The sequence below is a fragment of the Leptodactylus fuscus genome, chromosome 2, assembly GCF_031893055.1.
Source record: "Leptodactylus fuscus isolate aLepFus1 chromosome 2, aLepFus1.hap2, whole genome shotgun sequence".
Classification (NCBI taxonomy): Eukaryota; Metazoa; Chordata; class Amphibia; order Anura; family Leptodactylidae; genus Leptodactylus; species Leptodactylus fuscus.
The window spans coordinates 165,483,077-165,507,281 of NC_134266.1; the positions used below are offsets into that span (position 1 = coordinate 165,483,077).

Here is a 24,205-nt window from a genome sequence, read left to right on the forward strand (position 1 = left end):
CACACCATCACACCTCCTCCTCCATGCTTCATGGTGAGAACCAGGCATGTAGAGTCCATCCGTTCACCTTTTCTGCATTGCACAAAGACACGGTGGTTGGAACCAAAGATCTCAGATTTGGACTCATCAGACCAAAGCACAGATTTCCACTAGTCTAATGTCCATTTCTTGTGTTCTTTAGCCCAAACAAGTCTCTTCTGTTTGTTGCCTGTCCTTAGAAGCGGTTTTCTAGCAGCTATTTTACCATGAAGGCCTGCTGCACAGTCTCCTCTTAACAGTTGTTGTAGAGATGTGTCTGCTGCTGGTCTCTAATCTGAGCTGCTGTTAACCTGCGATTTCTGAGGCTGGTGACACACTGAGGCAGTGTGAATCTACAATTTTCATAGTCATTAACCCCTTAACGCTAAATCACGTACCTGTACGTCAGGGAATGTGGTTAGTTCCCGCATTCCCACGTACCTGTACCTGATTGAGATCGCACGGGCTCAGAAGCAGAGCCCGTGCGATCTCCACGGGAGGCCGGCTGTATCTGACAGCCAGGCTTCCCCTGTAGCAGCAGGGACGGTGATTGCACCGACCCCCGCTGTTTAACCCTTAAGGTGCCATGATCCATAGTGATCATGGCACCCTAGGGGTTTGGCCAGCAGCATCTGGAGTCTGTGTGAGCTGTAATTTACAGCTACACGCTACTCCTTAATCCCTCCCCCCATCGGAGCGAGCTCCGATGGGGGGAGGGTTAACCCCTTGGATGCCAGGACGAGGGGAAGCTAGTCTATGCATCTGCATAGCTAGCTTCCTATAGACTGCAATACACTTGTATTGCAGTCTGTAGTTAGTATAGAACCAGCGATCCTCTCTGATCACTGGTTCTAGTGTGTTTGCAGCACAAATAAAAAAATGTAAAAAAGTTTTTTTTAAAAAAAAAAAATAAAGTGTGTAAAACAAACAAAAAAACAAACAGTTACATTTCTTGTAAATCTGGAAAATCACTGTTACACTTGTAAGCCTTATAACATCCAAAATAAATTCAAATACAATCAAAAGATGATGCCGATATAAAGCAGAGATATGGGAGATAATATTTATTACTGTATTTGGGTGGTATGACTATCTGCCTGAAAAGCAGAGAATTTCACATTTTGAAAATTGCGATTTTTTTCCAAATTTCCATCAAATTTCCTATTTTTTAAATAAGTAAATACAAAAATATTGATTAGTGTTTACCACTAACATGAAGTATAATGTGTTACGAGAAAATAATCCCAAAATCACTTGTGTAAATTAAAGAGTCTCAAAATTATTGCCATTTAAAGTGACACATGTCAATTTTGAAAAAATAGGCCTGGTCCTTAACATACATTTGGGCTGTGTCCTTAAGGGGTTAAAATACAGAAAACTCTTTGAATGAGAAGGTGTGTCCAAACTTTTGGTCTGTACTGTAAATACAAAAAAAGACATAACCCAACATTGCAAACTGATTTAAAATAAATGGGAGGAAAACATAAGAATACTTTAAATATTCTTTGGTTCTAGGAGTTGGAAGATCTTCTATAGTGAAATGGGCACACCAGCTCTCTAAGGGCTAGTTCACACGGGGACATGGACGCTGATTTTGACAGCGGATTTTGCGGCCAAATCAGCGTCCATACAATGTATCCCTATGTGAACTGCTCGCTTTTTTTTTCTGCTAGCTCGCTAGCAGAAAAAGAAGCGACATGACCTATCTTTCGGGCGGAAGCCGCTCGCGATGAGCCGCGGCTTCCGCCCAGCCGCAGCGCCCTCCATGTCGGCTCATTCATTTGAGCCGACAGTGGAGGTGAAAGCCGTGACCGCGATGGTCGCGGCGGGAGCAGTTCACATAGTGTGGACATTGTATGGACGCTGATTTGGCCGCGAAATCCGCTGTCAAAATCGGCGTCCATGTCCCCGTGTGAACTAGCCCTTAGGGTCACTACACCACACATCATAAAGCAATAAAGCAACATTTGGTTCATCTGACCCCCTTGTATACACACAAACCACTGAGGTAAATTGATAACGCAAACATAAACACAACATTCACCAAATGCCTATATGACTAATATGATAAAATAGTAATACATAAATTCTGTCATCACACATTGGTCCTCTAATTCTTACACACATGCATTTATTAGGTAAACAACATTTAGGGGAAAAATGTAAAGAAATATGACTAAAGGATTAGATATTGCGAGGTTTGATGTCTGTTACCATGGAAAAATGGAAGCCTGTATTGCATCCAAAGACTCAAAGCTATAAGAAAGTTTTAATTCTGATTATTCGCCAAGTTGCTATATTTCAGTTGCATTGGATCAATAAAAAAATCTGTTGCATAGGTTTACATACCCTTTAACTCTGAAAGTCAACAAGATGCGCAGAAGAGACAGCTAATGAGTAATTTATCTTGGCTAAATCTGTATTTATGCAATTGTTGTCAGCTTGATTATCAGTAATTCAGGCTACTCTGTATTGATTACATAATAATTGCAGGTTAAATGTGATTAATGGCAGATTTGTTGAGCATGCTAAGACCTTATGGTGACTGCTATAACAGAAGAAATTAGTTTACCGTTAATTAAGTAAAATCTCGGTTACCTATGCATGTTTCCTTTTCAGTTTCTAGTCATTTGTATGCTATTAATGATTTTAATCTGCAAATGTATTAGCAATTGTATTTTAACTATGGATTTTCATACTGCAGGTGGCAGCCTATGACTTTCAGCTTCCAGTAAATATCAGCTTCACCGGTGGATTATCTGATGCTGACAGCTCTGTTCCTGTCACTCCAACTCATTCTGAAAAGCATATTGTTGTTCCAAGGCCTCAAATAGTGAATGTCATCACTCCAGCCTGTAAAGTAAATGCTACTGGTATGTCAATACGATTGTTTTAATCTACTAATAGACCTAAAGTGCCCACACATCAAGTGGTGATAGTAAATATGAAGTATGAAGTTATTTTATATATAGATGCAGTCTGACCTTGACCTCCTACTCCATTCCATTCCATATTTTTTCTGCACATATAGGAGCACTGCATACTAACTAGGATTACCCTGTAGTATGTAGCCTTAAAGATCATCCACCTAAATATATACAGATACTGAAATATAGCATGTAACTTTGATCATATAACATGTAATTTTGATCATACATTGAGCGCTGTAAAAATAAAACCCATAAGAATGTAGCACAAACACAGATTTTCTCAAATCCCATCTTGTGGCGTAACTAGGAATGGCGGGGTCTGTGGCGAACTTTTGACATGTGCTCCCCGACCAACGCCAAAGGCCTGCATCAACCGCCCCCCCCCCCCCGCATTTCTGCGCACACTATTATGCCCCATAGAGGCCCCTGCACACAATATTGTGGCCCTGCACACAGTATTATGCCCCATAGTAGCCCCTGAACACAGTATTATGTTCCATAGTGGCCCCTGCACACACTATTATGCCCCATAGTGGCCCCTGCACACAGTATTATGCTCCATAGTGGCTCCTGCACACAGTATTATGCTCCATTGTGGACACCCATGAACAATTATTATACTCTGGGGTCATTTCAGACCCCAGGATCAGTAAGTAAGTAGGGCCCATTACTGGCTGGAGTAACTCCACCCGGTAATGACCTATTAAAAAAAAAAGGAAATGCAGCAGTAGTGGCTGTCTCCGGGCCCCCTAATGTCCTGGGCCCTGTGGCTACCGCTGCTAATCCGGTAGTTACGCCCCTGATCCCATCCCATTTTTCCAGCTTCTCAGTAGATCATACGGAATATTAAAGGGTACCATTATGAAAAATAAAAAATTATGGCTTTTGTGGGAAGTGGTCCGAAGAATATTCAACTGCCACCACTGCATTACAGAGGACATTACAGTGATATTCAACATACAGTGCCTTGCAAAACTATTCATACTTCTGGAACTTTTTGACAATATGTCACCATACAACCGTAAACTTTATTTTTATTGAGATTTTAAGTGATAGACAACACAAAGTAGCAGATAGTTCTGAAGTGGAACAAAAATGATACACATTTTCCAAAATTTTAATCAAATAAAAATCTGAAAGTGTAACATGCAAAAGTATTCAGCCCCGTATGTCAATACTGTTGCATATCACAATTCAGATTTTTATTTGATTAAATTTTTGAAAATCATGTATCATTTTCATTCTACTTCACAATTATCTGTTACTTTGTGTTGGTCTATCTTTTTTTTTTTTTTTTTTTTTTAATCGTAATTTTTATTGAAGAAATTTTTTGGAATACAGAACAAACCAGGGAATCAGATACAATCCAAACAATAAACAATGAAATAAAATGAACATACAAGATAATGCAAAGAAAATAAGGAGGGGAGGGGGGGGCGGATTGAGTCAAAGGCCCTGAAGAATGCAATAAGAATCCCAGTTAGACTAAACAGCCTGGAAAGCGTCAAGGGTGTGATTAAGTGATGCAGTAAGGAATTCCATGCTACGCACCACGGATTTCATCCTAGCTATGAGTTCGGAATCTGTAGCGCCGCTTCCAATGAAAAGCTATGAGAGTTATAGCAGCTGTGCAAAGGTAAAGAAACAACTTTGATATCTTCTTGCCTAAATGGGTGGGGGGACCCTTTGCTCAGTATTGAGTATTTGTACCCTTTTTTTTTTTTTAATGTAGCTTATGAGCCCCATATAGGGCTCACAATGTACATTTTTCCCTATCAGTATGTCTTTGGAATATGGGATGGAAATCCATGCAAACACAGGGAGAACATACAAACTCCTTGCAGATGGTTTTATGCCCTTGGTGGGATTTGAACACCAGGACTCCAGCGCTGCAAGGCTGCAGTGCTAACCACTGAGCCACCGTGTGGCCCCTAATTTGCACCCTTTTGAGCTAGTACATCCCTGAATTGTCTTGGGGATGATGCAACAAGTTTTTCACATCTGCATTTGGGGATCCTCTACCATTCTTCCTTGTGGATCCTCTCCAGTTCTGTCAGGTTGGATGGAGGACGTTGGTGGACAGCCATTTTCAGGTCTCTCCATAGACGCTCAATTGGGTATAGGTCAAAGCTTTGTGTTTTTTTTGGCAAACTTTATGCTGGGCTTTCATATGTTTTGTACTGAGGAGCGGCTTCCTTTGGGCCACTCTGCCATAAAGCCCCGACTGGTGGAGGGCTGCAGTGATAGTTGACTTTGTGGAACTTTCTCCCATCTCCCTACTGCATCTCTGAAGCTCAGTCACAGTGATCTTTGGGTTCTTCTTTACCTCTATCACCAAGGCTCTTCTCCCACAATTGCTCAGTTTGGCTGGGCGGCCAGGTCTAGGAAGAGTTCTGGTCATCCCTAACTTCCATTTAAGGATTATGGAGTCCACTGTGTTCTTAGGAACCTTGACTGCTGCAGAAATTCTTTTGTAACCTTGGCCAGATCTGTCTTTGCCACAATTCGGTCTCTGAGCTCCTTGGGCAGTTCCTTTGACCTTATGATTCTCATTTGCTCTGACATGCACTGTGAGGTCTTATGTAGACAGGTGTGAGCCTTTCCTAATCAAGTCCAATCAGTTTAATTAAACACAGCTGGAATCCAATGAAGAAGTAGAACCATCTCAAGGAGGATCAGAAGTGTGACAGCAAAGGGTCTGAATACTTATCACCATGTGATAGTTCAGTTTTTCTTTCTTGCACAGAAAGGAGGCAAAATCTATGAATATATTATATTATGAAACATAGTTACACAAATGCTGGTAGAATGTTTGCTTTTAATGAATATTTTGCTATACCTTAGTCTACTGTAGGCATAGTACATTATGCAGGTTATGGCATACAGTGCCATGCATGGGGTATATTTTGCCTTACCTACACAGGTGCCAGTGTAGTAATCATTACCCAAACATTAGTTGCATCATTTTTGGCTTATAATAACACATTTTATTTATATAGCACCAATATATTCCGCAGCACTGTACAATTTATAGGGATCAAGTATAGAAAACAAGATACATTACAAAGACATAGTCACTTCACACAATGGGACTGAGGGCCCTGCTCACAAGAGCTTACAATCTATGAGGTAGAGGAGTGACACAAGAGATATCAGGAGGTAGCATTGCATATACAGTGATCAGACAACTTTGTATTAAGGGTTACTGTCATTACACAAACCTAAAACTGTATGAGCCGTCACCAGTCGTGTCCTTTAACGTGCAGATGGTGCCTGGAAATATAAAGTTAGTCTGAAATGGCTTATGGTGTATTATGAAATAGCTGCTGTCATACAAAGTGAAGTTAGGGTGAAAATGAATGTATGTTAATGCAAATAGGAATGTTCATACTGCTACATCAATGTATTGCTGCAATATGTGAGGACGGCAGGCATTTTCTTGCTGCTCATGTATTTCCTTTACTGTAACTCACAAAGGATTATCTAGACAGAATATATTTATATCCAACTCTACTGCGAGACTTTTTAGACTTGTTCAGGTTTTCATTTACCTGTTTCCATTTACTGACAGCAAGCAGAGATATTTATAGGAAATCTTTATCGCGCGAGGAGCTGAAACACATGTTTTTCATAAGTTATAATTTTCATAATATGTGTCATTAGAGTTATTTCAGTTCTCCTGCCTTTTCACAGTTTTGCAGCAGCTGCTCAGAGTCTCCACTACCCACATTGCATTTGAATTACCGTCTGGAGTGTTTGATCTGGGCATTGCAGATGAATCTTTATGCTCGCAGGTAAGATTCTCATGTGCAATATTTAAGAAATATAGATTTGAAATCCGGGGTTATTGTAAGTGAGAAAATATGATGAATTAAGAAGAGTTCCCAAAAGCTATATTGGATCCTATTCATATGGTAATCACAAGACACAGATATGTTGGCCTGTATCCAAAGGAAAATAATCCAATAAGTGTAGCTTTTTTTAATGGTGATATAAATATACTGTACTATTTATGTATATATTTTGTAGTATCACATTATATGTTAAGCATTCTATGTCATGCCTTAAAGTGAAGCTTCCAAAATTCTATGGTGTTTGATTTCTTAATATATCTGTATAGTAGTCGTAAAGATCAAAGTTAGTATGACTGCAGTTATCATTAAATGAAGCTTAGCAACTTAGAACTGCATGCAGTATGCAGATAGCTCTCATGCTCCCTCTAGTGACAGCAACAAGCAACTAGAAACTTATATTTTAAAGTATTACCACCTTAAACAGTTTAGACATATCCACAGATTATTCTATAAATGTCTGTTATCCTTACCTATCGCTGGGCGGTAAGGAACACCCCCTCTGATAGTTCAGAGCAATGGACAGTACTGCCAGGAGGGGAGTTCCTCAAAGCCCAGCTAGACTGTCAGGAACGCCCTTCTGACAGTGAAGAGATATCAGTAATGGCACCGATATCTCATGCCCCGGGGCACATAAAGGGAAGGCCAACAGTGCGCTGAATTCGGCTTTCTAGCAGTATATAAAACCGCATGTGCCCGAGGACATGAAAGGTCTTATTTAACATCCGATGAAGGCCTGAAAAGGACATTGAGTACCGCCAGACGCTGCAAAGATGACCAGTAGTGGGGAAGCAATGCGAGTATAAGTGTTTTTTTATTTGCTTGTTACTTCCTCAAGCCTTCTCATATTATACATTGGGGTTTGAGGAAACCCCGAGTATTATTGTACCTTGTGGGTGATAAACCCCAAAAGTTTCAAGTTTGGAAAATATATTGGGATTTTGGGAAAGTATTTGGGACAGGGGATGTTTCTTTAGGTTGCCTATGTAAAGGGACAAAACGGCAGTACAAATAATGGGCCATTTGATTAGAAGCAGCAATCAAAAAAAAAACATTCCTAAGTATCACAGACTGAAAAATTGTGAAATTCATTGATCACATGATGATCCTTAAAAGGGTTGTCACATGATAAATACTTATCATCTATCCAGAGGATAGGAAATAGGCAACTGATTTCTGGGGGGGAGCATGTCATTGGGGTTCCCACTACTCATGGAAACTGAGTTCCTGTATAGACAGTATGAATGAAACCCTGCCACTCCATTCAACGTTTAAGTCACTGACAAAGATTCCTGAGCGTCATACATGGATATCTCCATCAGTCTTATGTAGACTGAATGGTGCGATAGTGCTCATGTCAAAACAAGGGGCACGGGACCCTGTTCATTTGATCAGTGGAAGCCTCACTTGCAGATAGCAGGTAAGCATTAATTATGGAACAACTTCTTGAAGTTATTCTGTTTTTTTGGGTTTTTTTTTTTTTTTTTTATATCTGATTGAAATTTCAGCATGGTTAGCTTTGAATAGCTGTTCAATCTGTGAAGGTTACAGCACTGAAACATAAATCTGTGTTTACTAAAGTTGTATTTTATATGCATTGTTAATGTCTTATTATTAAATCAATAAGTATAAAAGGCAGTTAATTGACTAAAATAAAGGCCAATGTTTGACAGCTATAACATTATGATATGACATGATGAGTGGAATTTACTAATGTATCTACACTAGTTTTCTGGCATAGATGGGATTAATTTGGCTTATCTTTGGAGCACAGACTTTCTTGCACTTAAGATGTGTCACCTTATTTCTTCTGCAGCCTGCCTCCCACTTTTACAAAACTGTGTGTGTGGAGTCTTATTAAGCCATGAGCGCTCCACTGCAAAGGAACATGGGAAGAATATGCAAATCTGACTTCCATGATGTAATTAGGATGCCAGTGCCTCAAGTATGCACAGCAATAGAGGGCGCTGACTGAGAATGTGCAAGTCTGTTTTCCATGATGTAATTAGGAAGAGAGTCTCAGTCAAGCAAGCCTTTGCAGTGGAGCTCTCATGGCTTAATAAGACTCCACACACCTATATGGTCTCTCCCTATGGAGTGACGATATCCCCTTAACCCTGTCTAAGCCTCTCACCTCTGCTAGATCAGTCCTCTCTGCGCCATGCTGACGAAATGCAAGTACATTGAAACAGCTGTCCTTGGCTGAGAAGACTGTATCTGGTATAATCCCAACATCATTGCAAACAAAGGCCTCTGAGAAGGTCGGCATGATGTTAAAGGGAGCGCCCTCTATAGGCTTGCTTGACTGAGACTCTGTCTTCCTAATTACATCATGGAAGACAGACTTGCACATTCTCAGTCAGCGCCCTCTATTGGTGTGCATACTTGAGGCACTGGCATCCTAATTACATCATGGAAGTCAGATTTGCATATTCTTCCCAAAACTGGGTAAAGTATAGGATAGACCAAGATGGGACAGGGGCATAATAATAATAATAATAATAATAATAATAATAATAATAATAATAATAAGTGACTAAGACTCCTAGCAGTTTTCTGTTTAAGATCCATGTCCTCATTTCTCTTCTTAGGTACTTGAATTAAGCAATATATCAAAGAAAACTGTGTCTTGGAGGTTAAATCTGGATTCCACTTTGGAAACTTTGAAGGATGGAGTTTTTAAATTCAGTAAGCGTTCAGGTGTGCTTGATCCCGGAGAAACAATTAGGATCAATGTTCACTTTTGCCCTGGTAAGTAAGGGGATGGGGAACTGATGCTTTAGGCTCTTTTCATTTTCTTCTATGGCCAAAAAAAGTAGCTACTACTTTTTAAAATTGCTAAAAAATCCTACCATGTATTAGAAAAAGGAAAAACTAGCATCCGACTTGACTGCTGTGAATGCATTCCTGTGGACAGCTCAAGTGTATATAATGAGTTAAACAAGCCTAAGTGTATCCACAGCCTAAAGGTAACCTATCATGTTGAACCTGTTCCATCAGCAAGTGGCATGGTATAGAGGAGTAGCTGAGCAGCTGCCATTTATTAATGTAAATTTTTGCCCTGTGAATACACAAAGATGTGAATCACTGAGTAGGAACGCTCACCAGACTCCTAAACCCAAAATGAGCAAAGTTTTAGATTAATAAATGACAAATTATACTGAATCCTTTACCAGAATACTATATATCAATCTGCGCAGTTTATCCTTCTACAGATTACGCAGAGTTTTGATACTTACAAGTTCCCTTTAAGAATCTGATTTTATATTTCATGTTTACTATGATAGTCTTCAGTAGTTGATACCTTTTTAATGGCTAACTAATAATTTTCCTTATGTTTACTACGTGCAGAGTATGATGGCGTTCATGGACTGATGTTTCTTTCTTTTTTACAGCTGGACCAGGGAATTACACAGCTGAAATTCCAATAATCTTAAATGATAATCCAGATACTCTATACATACCGCTTCATCTGTTTGGTAGCTCCAAAAAACCAGAGATAACATTTGATCCTCCACTTGTTATTCTAAGTCCTGTACCTTTGGACACAGAAGTTGAAGCAGTAGTTGATATCATACCAGCGAACTACAACAGGTACGTTATGATTTTACTACACCATTAATGAGGATAGCTGAGGGAGAGAATCACTGATATAATGCATAGGAGCTGTGAATGAGTGGTAAGTTAAAGAAAGTATTAGCTAAAAAAGCGGTAAAGAATGCAGTAGGTATAATAGTAAAACATACAGTGACCAAGGTGGGCAAACCGACAAATTGCTTGAGGAACTTGTATGTTTGATTTACTCACATAGTTTAACCAGAATACTGTCTTTGTAGAGAATCTTCAGTGAAAGTGGAAATTCCAGAGGTGGAACTTGACAATGGTGACTGGAAGAAAGTGCTTTCTGTGTATTTTCCCAAAGGACAGACAATTTCAGGCTCTGGTGACTTGGGTGAAAAAATTGTCTGCAAAATTGCCTTCAAGTCCTCCACTCCAGTGTCGTGCCTGGTTGACCTGTTATTCACAGATGAAGAAAACAACCAGTAAGATACATTTTGTTTGTACCATACCAGTGTTTAGTTATTTGCAATGTTGTTTCCCTCATAGTACTTTAAAGGGATTCTACCACTAAAACACTTTTTTTTCTAGTTACCACGTCGGAATAGCCTTTAAAAAGGCTATTCGTCTCTTACCTGTGGAAGTGCTCTCCGCCGCGCCGTTCGTTCAAAATACCGGTTTGTACCGGTATGCTAATTAGTTCTCTCGCAGCGATGGGGGCGTCCCCATCGCAGGAGCAGCGATGGGGGCGTCCCCATTGCAGCTTGAAAACCGACTGCAGCGCTGCCTCTCTGGTCTTCGGTGTCCTCCCCTTGCTTCTTCAGCGTACTGTCGGACGCCTGCGCAGTACGCTCTGTTCGGCGAAGATTGCCGAACGTACTGCGCAAGCGCGAAATTGCGGTCCCAGCCATAGTGCGGGCACCGCACTTTCGCGCATGCGCAGTACGTTTGGCAAGCTTCGCCGAACAGAGAGCATACTGCGCAGGCGTCCGACAGACGCTGAAGAGGCAAGGGGAGGACACCGAAGACCAGAGAGGCGGCGCTGCGGTCGGTTTTCGAGCTGCAATGGGGACACCCCCATCGCTGCTCCTGCGATGGGGACGCCCCCATCGCTGCGAGAGAACTAATTAGCATACCGGTACAAACCGGTATTTTGAACGAACAGCGCGGCGGAGAGCACTTCCACAGGTAAGAGACGAATAGTCTTTTTAAAGGCTATTCCGACGTGGTAACTAGAAAAAAAAGTGTTTTAGTGGTAGAATCCCTTTAAGTATTTTTCTGGTATTCTTACAAAATCATTATTGCAGTTGGGGATATATAAATCTAACCAGTTTATTCCTAAGACTCCCAAGAGTGACAGGAGTCAATTATAATATACAAATACATCAGTATGACAATATCATTAAAAGGGCTCCATCATTGGAAAATTTTTAACTAATCACATTGCATAGCCACGTATACCATTTGTATGTAAATTTCCTCAGTAGAATTTGAATAAGGCCGTTTTTATTCATATGCTAATTAGCTTCTCTGTGCACCCCAGAAGTCTCTTCGTGCACTGTCTTTTGTATATATAGCACAGGCTGCTGCTGACTCCTCCTCCCTGCTCTCATACACAGCAGGGAGAGGAGAACTGGCTTACAACTTCCTGTGCACTGAGAACCTAATTGGCATATGAATAAAAACTGACTCATTCAAACACTACTAAGGGCAGGTTCATATTTGCGCCCCAGTCTCTGCTTTCAGTTTCCGTCTTCTGCTCAAGAAACTGAACAAGAGACGGACACCAGCAGTAATTTTTCTAACCCATTCATTTGAATTTGAATGGGTTTGCAAAGTGTCCACCCGTGAGCTCCCATGAGTGTTTTATGGTCTCCGCAGCTAAACCGTTTTTTTTTTTTAATAGGACTCAAAGTCAGACATGCAGGACTTTGTAATATAGAAAAAAAAAACCTATTCTCCAGCATGCCTTATAAAAAAATCACGTTTACTATACCATTTTAAAAAATACAAACATGGATCCCGTGCAGATAAAAACAAACAAGTTGGCTTACGCGTTTTGGGACGAGGTGAATGGTCCCTTACTCATAGCTTTGTGTCCAGTTAAAAAAAACCGTTTTCGCCGTGGAGACCAGAAGACGCTCATGGGCGCTCACAGGCGGACACGGTCTATCTGGTTTCCATCGCCTGTCAGCAAAAGAAGGAAACTTAAAGTGGAGACCGGGGAGCAGATGTGAACCCACCCTGAAGCGATTTACATACAAACGGTAGGTGTGAAATAGCCTTTCTAAAGGCTATGCAAGGATGTGATTAGTTAAAAATGACTTTTGCCAATGATAGAGCCCCTTTAAAGGTAAAAAGATAGCAGATATATATCTATGTATTTAATGGTAGCATTTTTTCTTTATACATTGGGATTGTGACAAATTCATGCATTATTCTTTTTTTTCAGTGTTAGATTTCCAAAGGTGTCACTTCTACTTTCGTGAAGCGATCTATTTTAATATGACACTATTTTATACTGATGGAATTAAGTTGGTAGCAATTAAGTAAATCCGACTATGACTATGAATCTGCAAAATTTCCTTTAAGGTTATCATCCCTGTGTCTAGTGCTATAGGCTCAAAGTGTTATCAATTTTGGCTCTCTTCCCTCAAGCATTTTAGTTTAAAACCTCTACATCAAAGCTTGACATTACTTTGCTTTTAACCTCTGATTTATTTTTGTAGGGTGTAGACAAAATGTTATTTTATATCTGAGACCTGCTCCTTCCTGATCCAAACATAGACCTGACCTGATGATTCAGACATTTATTATTCTTCAAATGTTAGAGGCCTATCAATAATTAAATTGCGAGCATCCTTTTCAGCAAGCATAAATTCTGCAAGAAACACTCCTTTGTTCCCCTTCTCAGAGATCTCCTAAGAATACTACATCTTTTCCCATTGTCTCTCAGATCTGTAAATTTGTATGGCAGTGTTAACCCCCATAGCTGTTCTGCATGGCTAGCAATACAGAATAATATATGACAAAAGGCTTTGCTACTCCCTTGAATTTGATTCTAAATAATACCTTTAATTATTCACTTTGAAAAATTCAGTGTCTGAAACTAAAGATTACAATCTAGAAACTTTGAATACATGACTCCTCAGGAGAAACTCCACGGCGTATACAGTGTAGAAAAAATATATTATCTTTTTACTGAGAGTTCTGAGCAATTCTGTGCAGCAGTCATCAATTACCTGCCATCTAATTTGTTAAATGTATGCTACACAACGATGTACCCATTGAGGAAAATGTCATAATGCTTTATAGGATTAGATGAGAGATTAGAAAAAAAGGAAAAGGATCTAAATAAATAAATAAATGCGCCTGTCTTCTCGTTGAGAATAAATGACAAAATCAGCGAGTATGTTTAATGAAAATGAGCTTCCTGCGTTTATGAGTTTTTTTGTCTTCACAGTCGGAGCTTGAGCTTTTTTTGGCTAACAACAGGTTGCAAATGTTGATGCACATAATATATTTAATGACTATTGCCTATTTTCTGTAACTTCTTTGCAAGTGCACATTAGGGAAATAAGTATGCAAACAGCAGAATGGCTGATGGGTAACAAATGCATTTCACTCTTTCATGATGGTGATATGCAACATATAGAGTGCAATTTCACTGAGCGCTGAGTTTTCTTTATTAGCTTTCATTTTTACGTCTGTGCAGAACTCTTTTTGGCTGATGGGATGAACAAATATATTGGGAATATAGGAAATCTCGCTGTGGTGAAAAACTTAGATTGTCTTTCTTTTTAATCAATTGGATATATCATTTAGACGTAATTGTTTTTCTAAAGTCAGCCTTCTAGCTGCTTCTGTTTCAGAAAAGGGTTCTTTAAGGACACAAAAAATAAAAAATAGACGTGAACTCCTTTATTCGTCAACCTATTTATAGATATTGCTAAAACCTTTTGCTGGGCATGTTCTTGAACGAAAGTCTTAACATGCCTTTTATTCCTCTCTGATTTCATTCCACTGCTCATCCAGTATTGTAAAGCACAAGGACCCAGATCCTTTTTGCAATACAAGAGTGGAGAGATCTGGGACATAGAAGGGGGTTGGCTTGGGTATTCAACTAAGTAACTAAGTTCAACTAAGTATTCAACTAAGTAAGGATCCATTCACACTGAATTTTTTGGTGAGGATTTTGGCGCTGAATGCATATCACAATCCACGTGGAAAAATGCCTCTCCATAGAGCTCTATGGCTTTTGCTAGCTTTTTTTCCCACTAGTGAAAGAAAAGTTTCCTTCAGGCGAATTCCACCTGCAAAAACCAAAACAGTCAATGGGAGGTGGCAAATCCACGTGGAATTGGCAAAAACCGCGTGGAAAAACCAATAGCGGTTTTTACAAGGTCTATACACTATGCTGGAGGAAATAAAACATTTCCTAATTCCTGAAGCAGATTTTTTCCTCACCAAAATCCTCACCAAAAAACTCAGTGTGAATGGACCCTAAGGCCTCGTTCACATGGGGCACAGGACCGCGTATTTTGGTTCTGATTCTGACGCGGGAAGCTGCATCAGAATTGGACCAAAATGCGACTGCCACGACTGTCGCAGCTTCCGACAGTCGCAGCTTCCCCCTCCGGAGTAGGCTCAAATGAATGGGCCTAGTCCGGAGGGTACGGCTGTGAAGCGGACGCTGGGGCTGAATCAGCCGCGGAATCTGCCTGAAGAAAGGGCAGCTCGTTTCTTTTTTTTAGTGAGCCAGAACATACCGCTCACGGAAAAAAGGAAGTTAGCGGTCTACATAGAACTCTATTGTGAGGGGGCGGATTCTGAGGTGGATTCAGCGTCAGAATCCGCCCCCTCTTGCCCCGTGTGAACGAGCCCTAAGAGAACCAGCCACTCTAGACCTGTAATTGCTGATGTAAATAGGAGTGGAGAAGGCTGATGTCTTAAAACATCACAACAGAAGTAAATGTTACAGCTTGAAAAAGGCTATTTATACATGAAAAACGCCAAGGTAAAAATAGGATTTTTGTAATTTCTGAAAAAATTATGATCTATAAGTTTTATCATATTTCACACTAAAACTTGTGCCTTTTGAAATTACAAAAATCTTCAATATCTTTTGTCTATAATTAATAAAATGCTGCCGAAAAACACATCTGAAGTTTATTGCTGTGCACAGATTATGTTTTCTTAGAGTATATTTGGCCTGCAGCTTCCAATGTAATATCCCTGTCTCAATACTTATCCCTAAAGCCAGATGGAATCCCTGGTTGGAATCCCTGGTTGGATCTGAACTTATTGGGGGGGATTTACTAACCCATCCAGGCCGGTTATCTTGTGTAGTTGTGTGTGAAAGCAATGTATCTTTGGTCTTTTCTTTTGTGAAGGATGCCACATATTGTTTCTTTTACACCTTACTCACCACATTTTACAAAAATGGAATGGAAAAAAAAGTAATATAAAAAAACAGTGTTTTTTAACTATGATATGTTGAGATCTTCATAACAAATAACTGAGATGAAAGGACTGGAACTACTTTAAACAAGTATATATAAGTGTGTATTCATAAATGGTGATGAATACAGGTCATTGAAAATGGTTGCATGTATCACGATGAAGCTATTGAATCATGAAAATATTTTGACCTTATACCCTCTCTACTTACTAAAGCCATTCATCTTCAAATTGATGTTCTATTGCAATGAAGATTCAATCCTGCTTTTATTTAGTTCTCCTGTGTGTGCTTTTATCTAAATCAATAATCACTAACTTAGGTTTTCTTCATACTCGCACAGTAATTATGGCGATCATGCTTTTATACAGTATAAGGATATTTCAAGGCTTCTATTTCTCATCTTACAGATATAGAACTATATAATACACAAAGCATTTCTAATCGTTAATCATTATGTAGAAATAAAGAAACACTATATTCAACATATACAATATCTCTGCAATTTTACCCTTTCGATCCACTCCTTTTACCTTATTATATCTCATACTACAATGGAACACTCAAAAGATATATCCAGAGATCTACTGTATCTGTCCCAAAGTTCTACATGATAGCTTTGGGCATTGTAGGATTGCCTTGCCAATTCGACTTCCCTGTCAGACTAACCATCTCCTGCTGTTGCTTTCAAATTTTGCAAGCTACAGCTCTGTTACACATAAGAAAATCAATTTGTTACTAGCCAAGTTCAACCCAATTCATTCAAACTAAAATGGCTGCCGTGACATGCATTACACATTGTGTGCACTAGTAGCCTCTTATGTACAACCTAAAAGTGTTAAAAAAGCAAGAAATAGCTGAGTGTAACATCAGCCATTATTTGAGTCTTTTCTATCCCTGACCCTCTTTTCATAGTCTAATATGGAGAAAGTAACTGTCTGAAGAGTGGAGAAGAAAACAGATAGTGATAGAGAATCATTGATAGGAATGAGACAAAATATCTGTGCTGTGAGTCCGACTACTGCAGCAATACAGGCAATGAGCAGTTACCCTTTCATTGCGAATAATTTAATCTAAATTTTGTCTGTCTGTTTTTCAATAGAGCAGTTTGATCTGTGACTGTCCACAGAATGTCTTAGGGTATGTTCATACAGAGGAAAAGGTCGCGGTCTGAACAGCATGAGTCGCCAATACATATGACAGAGGCCGCCAGTGGCATAATTAGGAATGGCGAGGCCCCAAGGCGAACATTTTACATGGGGCCCCACATTCCTGAATGCCCCATAGTGCTCCTACACACACAGGATTATGTGCAATAGTGGCCTATGCATACAGTATTATGCTCCATAGTGTCCCCTGCACAAAGTATTATGCCCCATAGTGTCCCCTGTGGACCACCCATCAACAATTATTACACTCTTTTTGAATAAGGTCCGTTACTGGCGTATTTAAAAAAAAAACACACACACACACATCAGGGGCCCGCCTGGCAGCGGCTACTGCTGCTACCCCAGTAGTTACACCCCTGGAGGCCACCGCTATGCAACAATTCCATATAATTGCAGTACTCGATCCTGCTAGAATATCACTCTTAGCAGGAGGCCTAAAAAATATGGAAGGAGAGTGCTAATGGATAAGCTTACATTTAATTGTTACCCCAAAGAGGACAATTACACCACCTACTACAACTTCTGATGTGTTTCTGCTAGGACTAAACCACCTAGCTCATCAGAGGCATGAGCTATATACTAATAGCTTCCTAAGCTGTCTCACATAGAAGCATTCACATTTAGTCCCCCTGGCCGTAATGCATGCATTTGAGCATAGGGCACACCCACCCTTTCTTGGCATGCCCCTAGAAGCGCCGTTAGAAGCATTCTTCATACCCTGATGGTCCTGCATCATGCCCACTGTCAAAAAAGTGAGTATATGTACAGGACAAGTTGTATAATGCCAAAAGAATAAATACCAAGATGGACAATGGAATATTATTATGCAAGATATAAGGTTTAGCATGACAGTCAAACTTAGGGAAGAGGGCAAAACACATATGGCCAATAATGATAAATTAAACTTGATCAAGATAGTGGATGCATAATATGTGTCCTCAATCCATAATAGCTGATAGATTATTATAGATCCATTCAACACAAAACTATGTCAATAATTCAAACCCATTGCTAATATGTCTTTGACTCCTATCCACACTCAAAGCATATTGGTACACTTTTTACAAAACACTGCCAGGGTACCCTTGTCTTTTAATAAATTACTCAAGTCCCCTGCCATCTGTTATGGTTAGATGCCAGGTAATAGCAATAGTCAGATAACTGTAGAAACAGCTATCCACAAGCAGCACATCACTGTGAGCCAAGACAGACCCCAGATGCCTTCACCAGAGCTCATCAGGAGACAGGGTGAACTTTGTTGGATCTGCGAATCTGAATTGTCTCTAAACAGTACTACGTACTGTACTGTACTATGATAAATCAATCGGAAAAAACATCCAGCGAAGCAGTGGAGTATGTTGAATAAAAACTACTCCTTTATTATAACAGCCTTAAAAGTCAGCACTACACATAAAATAGGAAAAAGGGGGGGAGGGGGGCGTCAGACTGACGCCCCCCTCCCCCCCTTTTTCCTATTTTATGTGTAGTGCTGACTTTTAAGGCTGTTATAATAAAGGAGTAGTTTTTATTCAACATACTCCACTGCTTCGCTGGATGTTTTTTCCGTTTGATTTATCTCTGCAACTCTGCACCGAGAGAGTTTTTTCATCCGGGCGTGACCCTCCAAGGAGGCATATGTGGAACTACAGGCACCAGGAGAGCATATAGGCTGAGTATAATCAATTCCTTTTTCCTTTTCCCCAGTATTTTGTACTGTACTATGTACTATTAATAAATGCACTGCCATAGAATCCAACACAAGGATTGCTAAAACTTAAAAAATGATATGGAAAGAAGAGAAGTCATGCGGCAGGGTCAAAACCAGGAGAGTCAAATAAGAGAAGAGAGACAAAAGCAATATCCAAGAGCCACAAATCTAGCCAAAAACTTGACAACAAAATCAAGAGGCAAAAAGGGAAATCCAAGGAGCAAGCCAGGGGTGACAAGCAATACAGGTACTCACAATGGAAGTCAAACTAGGAGTAGCAAATTAGCACAAGTCTCAGGAGTGTGTGGTCTTAAATAGGCCTCCTCAGCTTGGCATGGTAACGTCAAAGGTGGAGCAGTCGGATAGAGAATCCTGACACCATCACTTGAAAATATATTCGAACAATTACATTGTACAAAATGGTACTGCCCTTTTGGTATGCCATTTTACAGGGAAGTTGGATGACAACTCTCTCACTAGAAGAGGCAATTAGTCAAAGTAACCTTACAGTTTACATGTGTATTCAATCTACCCAATTGTGACTTTGTGATCATCAGGTCCAAAAATGTCATCAGAAATGAAAAATAGTTCCAACTCATTAAAGACCTGGATCATTGAAGACCAAGAATCCATTGTTTCGACAAATACAACTTCTTTTTCCCACCAGCCCAGGTAGAGATTAGCATAAGTAGGGAGCACAAGGGCTCCACAGATACACTCTCAAGAGCTGGTGGAAGATTGTACTGTCAAATAAAAAAGAATTTAAAGAGGACCTTTCACCATATCTGGGCACAGGCAGTGTTATATACTGCCAGAAAGCTGACAGTGCGCTGAATTCAGCGCACTGTTGGCTTTCCCGATCCGTGCCCGGTGTAAAGCGCTATCGGTCCCGGTACCGTAGCGCTTTACAGTCAGAAGGGCGTTTCTGACCATTAGCCAGAGACGTCCTTCTGCCTCGCGGCGCCAATCGCGCTGTGCTGTGGAGCCGGGAGGAACGCCCCCTCCCGCTCCTGATAATGCTCGTCTACGGACGAGCTGTGTGAGCAGAGGGAGGGGGCGTTCCTCCCGGCTCCACAGAACAGCGCGATTGGCGCCGCGAGGCAGAAGGACGTCTTTGGCTAATGGTCAGAAACGCCCTTCTGACCATAGAAGAGCTACGGTACCGGGCCGTAAGCTCTTCACACCGGGCACAGATCGGGAAAGCCGACAGTGCGCTGAATTCAGCGCACTGTCAGCTTTCTGGCAGTATATAACACTGCCTGTGCCCGGATATGGTGAAAGGTCCTCTTTAAATTCCAAAATGAACAAGAGTAGCTCCAACACAAAGGAATTATGCTCCCTAAGGTGATTGACTCTACAGTTGAGGGACTCCCCCACAGCCTATAAAGGGTCTCAACGTTAAGGCTAGCCAAGAAGTCTACTGATGGTACCTGAATGTCCTCCAACCACCAGAGGACATCCATGGTATCCCTCACATAAGAGGATATACTGGTCACGAACAAGTATAATATATCATCCATGTAAAGGCTGGCATTCTGGGTCACCGATTTAATCCCTGCCACTATTGGGCGTCCCTTTAAAGGGGACATAACTTTGTGGGCTGTGCATAGACGTTAGTACAAATTGGATGAGGTAGTTGCAAGGAATCCAATTCAGTAGAGCTAATTAAGCTTTTCTCTTTATCTCAGAAAGTTATGGATTTTAGTTCCTCTATATAACTACCTGTAGGATCTGTCCCCCCTAACTCATAACACTCCATTTTGCTGTCATTTGTCCATTCAAAAATGACCAAATTTCCCGCTTTATGAGAAGGCTTGATAATAATGTTGTTATCACTCTCAAGACTAATAAATTGGATGGCACTCTAGAAGGAGACATGCTGAATTTCTCTATTTGATCAATGACTACTCAAAGAAAAGTATTTATGGCAATGTCGTCACCCAGGGGAAGGAACCTTTTAGAGGGGAGGTGTTGCTTTGTGAATGGTCCCTCAATTAACTTCCTTTGTCCCGATTCCCACAGGTAGCCCAGCAGTTGTACAGAGGTTAGCTCTTACTCCCTTATCACAATTTCCTCACTTTTCATTGAGCTTAAAAAAAAATTCCACTTCAACTTTCTGCAGAAGCTAACGCTATAGATGTATAATGCTAGAAACCTTCAAATTCAGATGCTAGAATTGATGTTTTCTGTTCATCTCGTCTCTCAAAAACAAATAATCACTGGTTAAAAGGTCATATGTACCTACAAAATACAAGGTCTTGTAAAGCTATGCTGAAATAATTTAAAAAAAAAAAAAAAAAATGAACTCGAGAATGCAGAGAGGGATAAAATGTTACTGGTTCAAGGATAAAATGCATTAGCAAAATAAAAGGTTAAAATGCAGTTAAGACACCATAGATTCAAAGTCTGTAATAAAAAAATGATGTTTTTTTTTCCATTTTAAAATTACTGTTAGGGAGTTAACTCTTTCACCACCAGCACAGTACTGCTTGGCAGACTATGTATACAGGTGGAAATGCAAGCTACGTTTTACATATGTTGTTTTCTGGGAGAAATACTTAATTTTATGGAAAAATTTCAGGGGTGCCAACACCTACTACCATTGATCTGGAACACTTACTACAATGACTGTGTTCCCTGTTTGTTATCCAAAGAATAAAGCAAGTTTGAGAAAAAAAGAAAAGGCTAATGCAAATTTTGAAAAAAATTGATAGATTGTTAGAACAACTTTACATGAACAATTTAGGATAGCACTAGATAATTGTGAGGTATCTTATGAAATGTGCTTAACAATAGTGATAAGATGCACTTATTATATCACATTTTTTAACCAGTATTTAAAAGGTGGATGGAGATACTGTAAGACTGAAACTAGATGGCCTGTGGGTATCTCTGGCCCCCAGCACACGCCATTAAAACTAAACACATTGGCAGCACTCCTAGACTCTAGTTTTTGCTTGGATATTATTATAGTTATTCATTTTATGTATAACTATCTGGAAGAACATTAAGATAATTTGTTCGACCTTAGAATGCTAACTAAGTTACAAAGTAATTTTAATATACTGCAATAAATTAATATATTCTTTCATATCAAATGAATTAGAAAGACCTGTACAGAATTCCTTAATCTGCTCATTTAATCTCATTTTTGTCAGTTCTTTGCATATTTTCAGCAGTACTCATATTGCAATATGACTATTTAATTTTCTTATGCCTAATGGATTGTAATGCTGTCTTATTAATAGGCTCACATCTAATAGGTTTGTCATGAAGTATAATAATTACAAGCTATTTACATTCTGAATGCAGTAGACAAAGAAGAATAAACTAATTCATGCCAAGAGACAGTGCTTCATTGCAGTTAGATATATTCATATCATGGTGGATGATCCAATGTCTATAAAGTTGTTTTACACCTAAGGAAAAAAAAAGTATTTCTTAGCACCAAAAAATAGTATTTGTTACATTGTGCTTAGGTTATTCAGTATAGTTGCACCTTGTGTGAGAACTTTGCCCAACCTAGGTATCAGCACACTGGATTCTTATTGGATTTGGTTCAGTCATGGTGTAAGCGATTACCTGTCCTGAACCATTGGATGGTGGAATGTTTGTGCAGAAGATCCAGATTGACATTTCTCGACTAATGTTCAAAAACAACAGCTAAGGGCGGGTTCACATCTGTGCCCCGGTCTCCACTTTCAGGTTTCCGTCATCTGCCCAAGAAACTGGACAGGAGATGGAACCGGAAGTCACTTTGCAAACTCATTCAAATGAATTGGTTTGTAAAGTGTCCACCCATGAGCAATTTGTGGTCTCCGCAGTGAAACCGTTTTTTTTTAACTGGACACAAAGTCGGACATGCAGGGTCTGCCAGGTTTCCGTCTCCTGTTGGCAGAAGACGGAAACCTGGAAGCGGAGACCATGCGCGGGTGTGAACCCGCCCTAATAGAGGACAAGTCAATAGTTTTTAGGTAAAATCGTATCTAGACAAGAACATGGTTAAAGGCAACATGTGTATAAATACAAAACTCATTGTATTAAATCAAATTATTGCATTTCTGCAGAAATCATAGGAATCATATTGCTCAGGCAATATGAACTGGTGTTCTAAGATAGAATACAAAGGGGACACAAAGAATTCCTGGCAAGGCCATAGGCATTTGATTTATTTTCCTATACTCGGTCATTGACATCAAATGAATTTCTATACACTATTTTTAGTGTATAGGTTAAGAGTGCCCATGACAAGGTGTAGCACATTGGAAAATGTCTGTTTCTCAATTTTTGCTTCCCTTATCACTTGCAATTTCTTTTACTTCTTGTCCACTTTGGATCACAGGAAACCCTTAGTGACCAGCCTCTTTTGGACCTTAATGACCAAGCCAAATTTTGGAAATTTGCCCTGTGTGACTTTATCAGTAAATAATTCTGTAACAGTATATTGCATGCAAGCAATTCTGATATTGTTTTTTCGTGACATGTTGTACTTTACTGAGAAGGTAAAATTAGACTGATATAACTTGCGTAAATTTATTAAACTTGCAAATGCTGAAAATCTTGATAATGTAACATCTCTGCCTGTTCGGGCCTCTGCTCCACCCTCTGCTCGCGTGCTGCGGTGCAGGAGGCGTGTGCAGTTTGATAATCTGCTTAAAGTTTTTAGTTGCACTGTGTGAACACGGCTCTAGTTCTGTAATTGGATTTGAACCACACCCGTCTTCTGCCCTGGTTCCCTCTGTCCATTCAGTGGTTTGATTTTGTCTTGCCTGTGATTGACAGCTTTCCTTCCTATCAGGTTCAGGGCGGGTTCTTCCTCCCCTATTTAGTCTTGGCTCACAGTCACACTGGTGCCGGTTATTGCCTCTTGCTTCTGGTATCTCTTGCTGTTTATTTACTTGTATTCTAATCCTTGACCTCTGGTTCTCTACTGACAATTCTTTTGGACTCTGATTTGGCACTGCATCGCTCTCCTGTTACCGAACCCTGGCTAGTTGACCTCCCTTTGTTGTTGTTCGTCTTGTCTGCGTTTTGTGTTTCACGTATTCAGGGAGTGTTTGTCTTCGTGGTTGTCGCCTATTACCTAGGATAGGGTCTGGCAATAGGAAGGGAAAGCGAGGGGCTTCAGCTTAGGGCTCACTGTCCCTTGTGCCCCTTCCTCCAGGGTTCACCAGCAGCTTCTGAGGAATTATTGTCTGCCATTCCCTAACAGATAAGCTTTAAATTTATTTCCATTTTCAGCTGCAATATCTCACATATACACAATAATACAGGGCAAAAGGTTAGTAGTTATATATTTCCAAATGTTCCTTTTGTGTTTCAAGCATATTTGAAATAATTTTAGCATATTTGAGTAATTTAGACAATTTACAAGTTTATAAGCAAATTTTGGAAATTTTGAGTATGTGATTTTTTTTCCTGTACCAAGCTATGTTTGCAGACAGGAATAGGTGGCATAAGGGCCAGTTCACACGGAGTTAATGCGCTTGCATTCTGGCACATTTACATGTGTC

General features: G+C 40.0%; 1 protein-coding gene across 1 annotated transcript in view; it reads left to right on the forward strand.

Moving 5' to 3' along the window:
- The window catches only part of CFAP47 (cilia and flagella associated protein 47), a 478,593-nt gene that overhangs the window by 104,934 nt on the left and 349,454 nt on the right, over positions 1-24,205 (forward strand). The window contains exons 23-27 of the mRNA XM_075265004.1: positions 2,723-2,891; positions 6,642-6,742; positions 9,391-9,550; positions 10,195-10,393; positions 10,636-10,842. Of these exons, the coding sequence (XP_075121105.1) occupies positions 2,723-2,891; positions 6,642-6,742; positions 9,391-9,550; positions 10,195-10,393; positions 10,636-10,842 (836 nt within the window). The remainder of the gene's footprint in view (positions 1-2,722; positions 2,892-6,641; positions 6,743-9,390; positions 9,551-10,194; positions 10,394-10,635; positions 10,843-24,205) is intronic.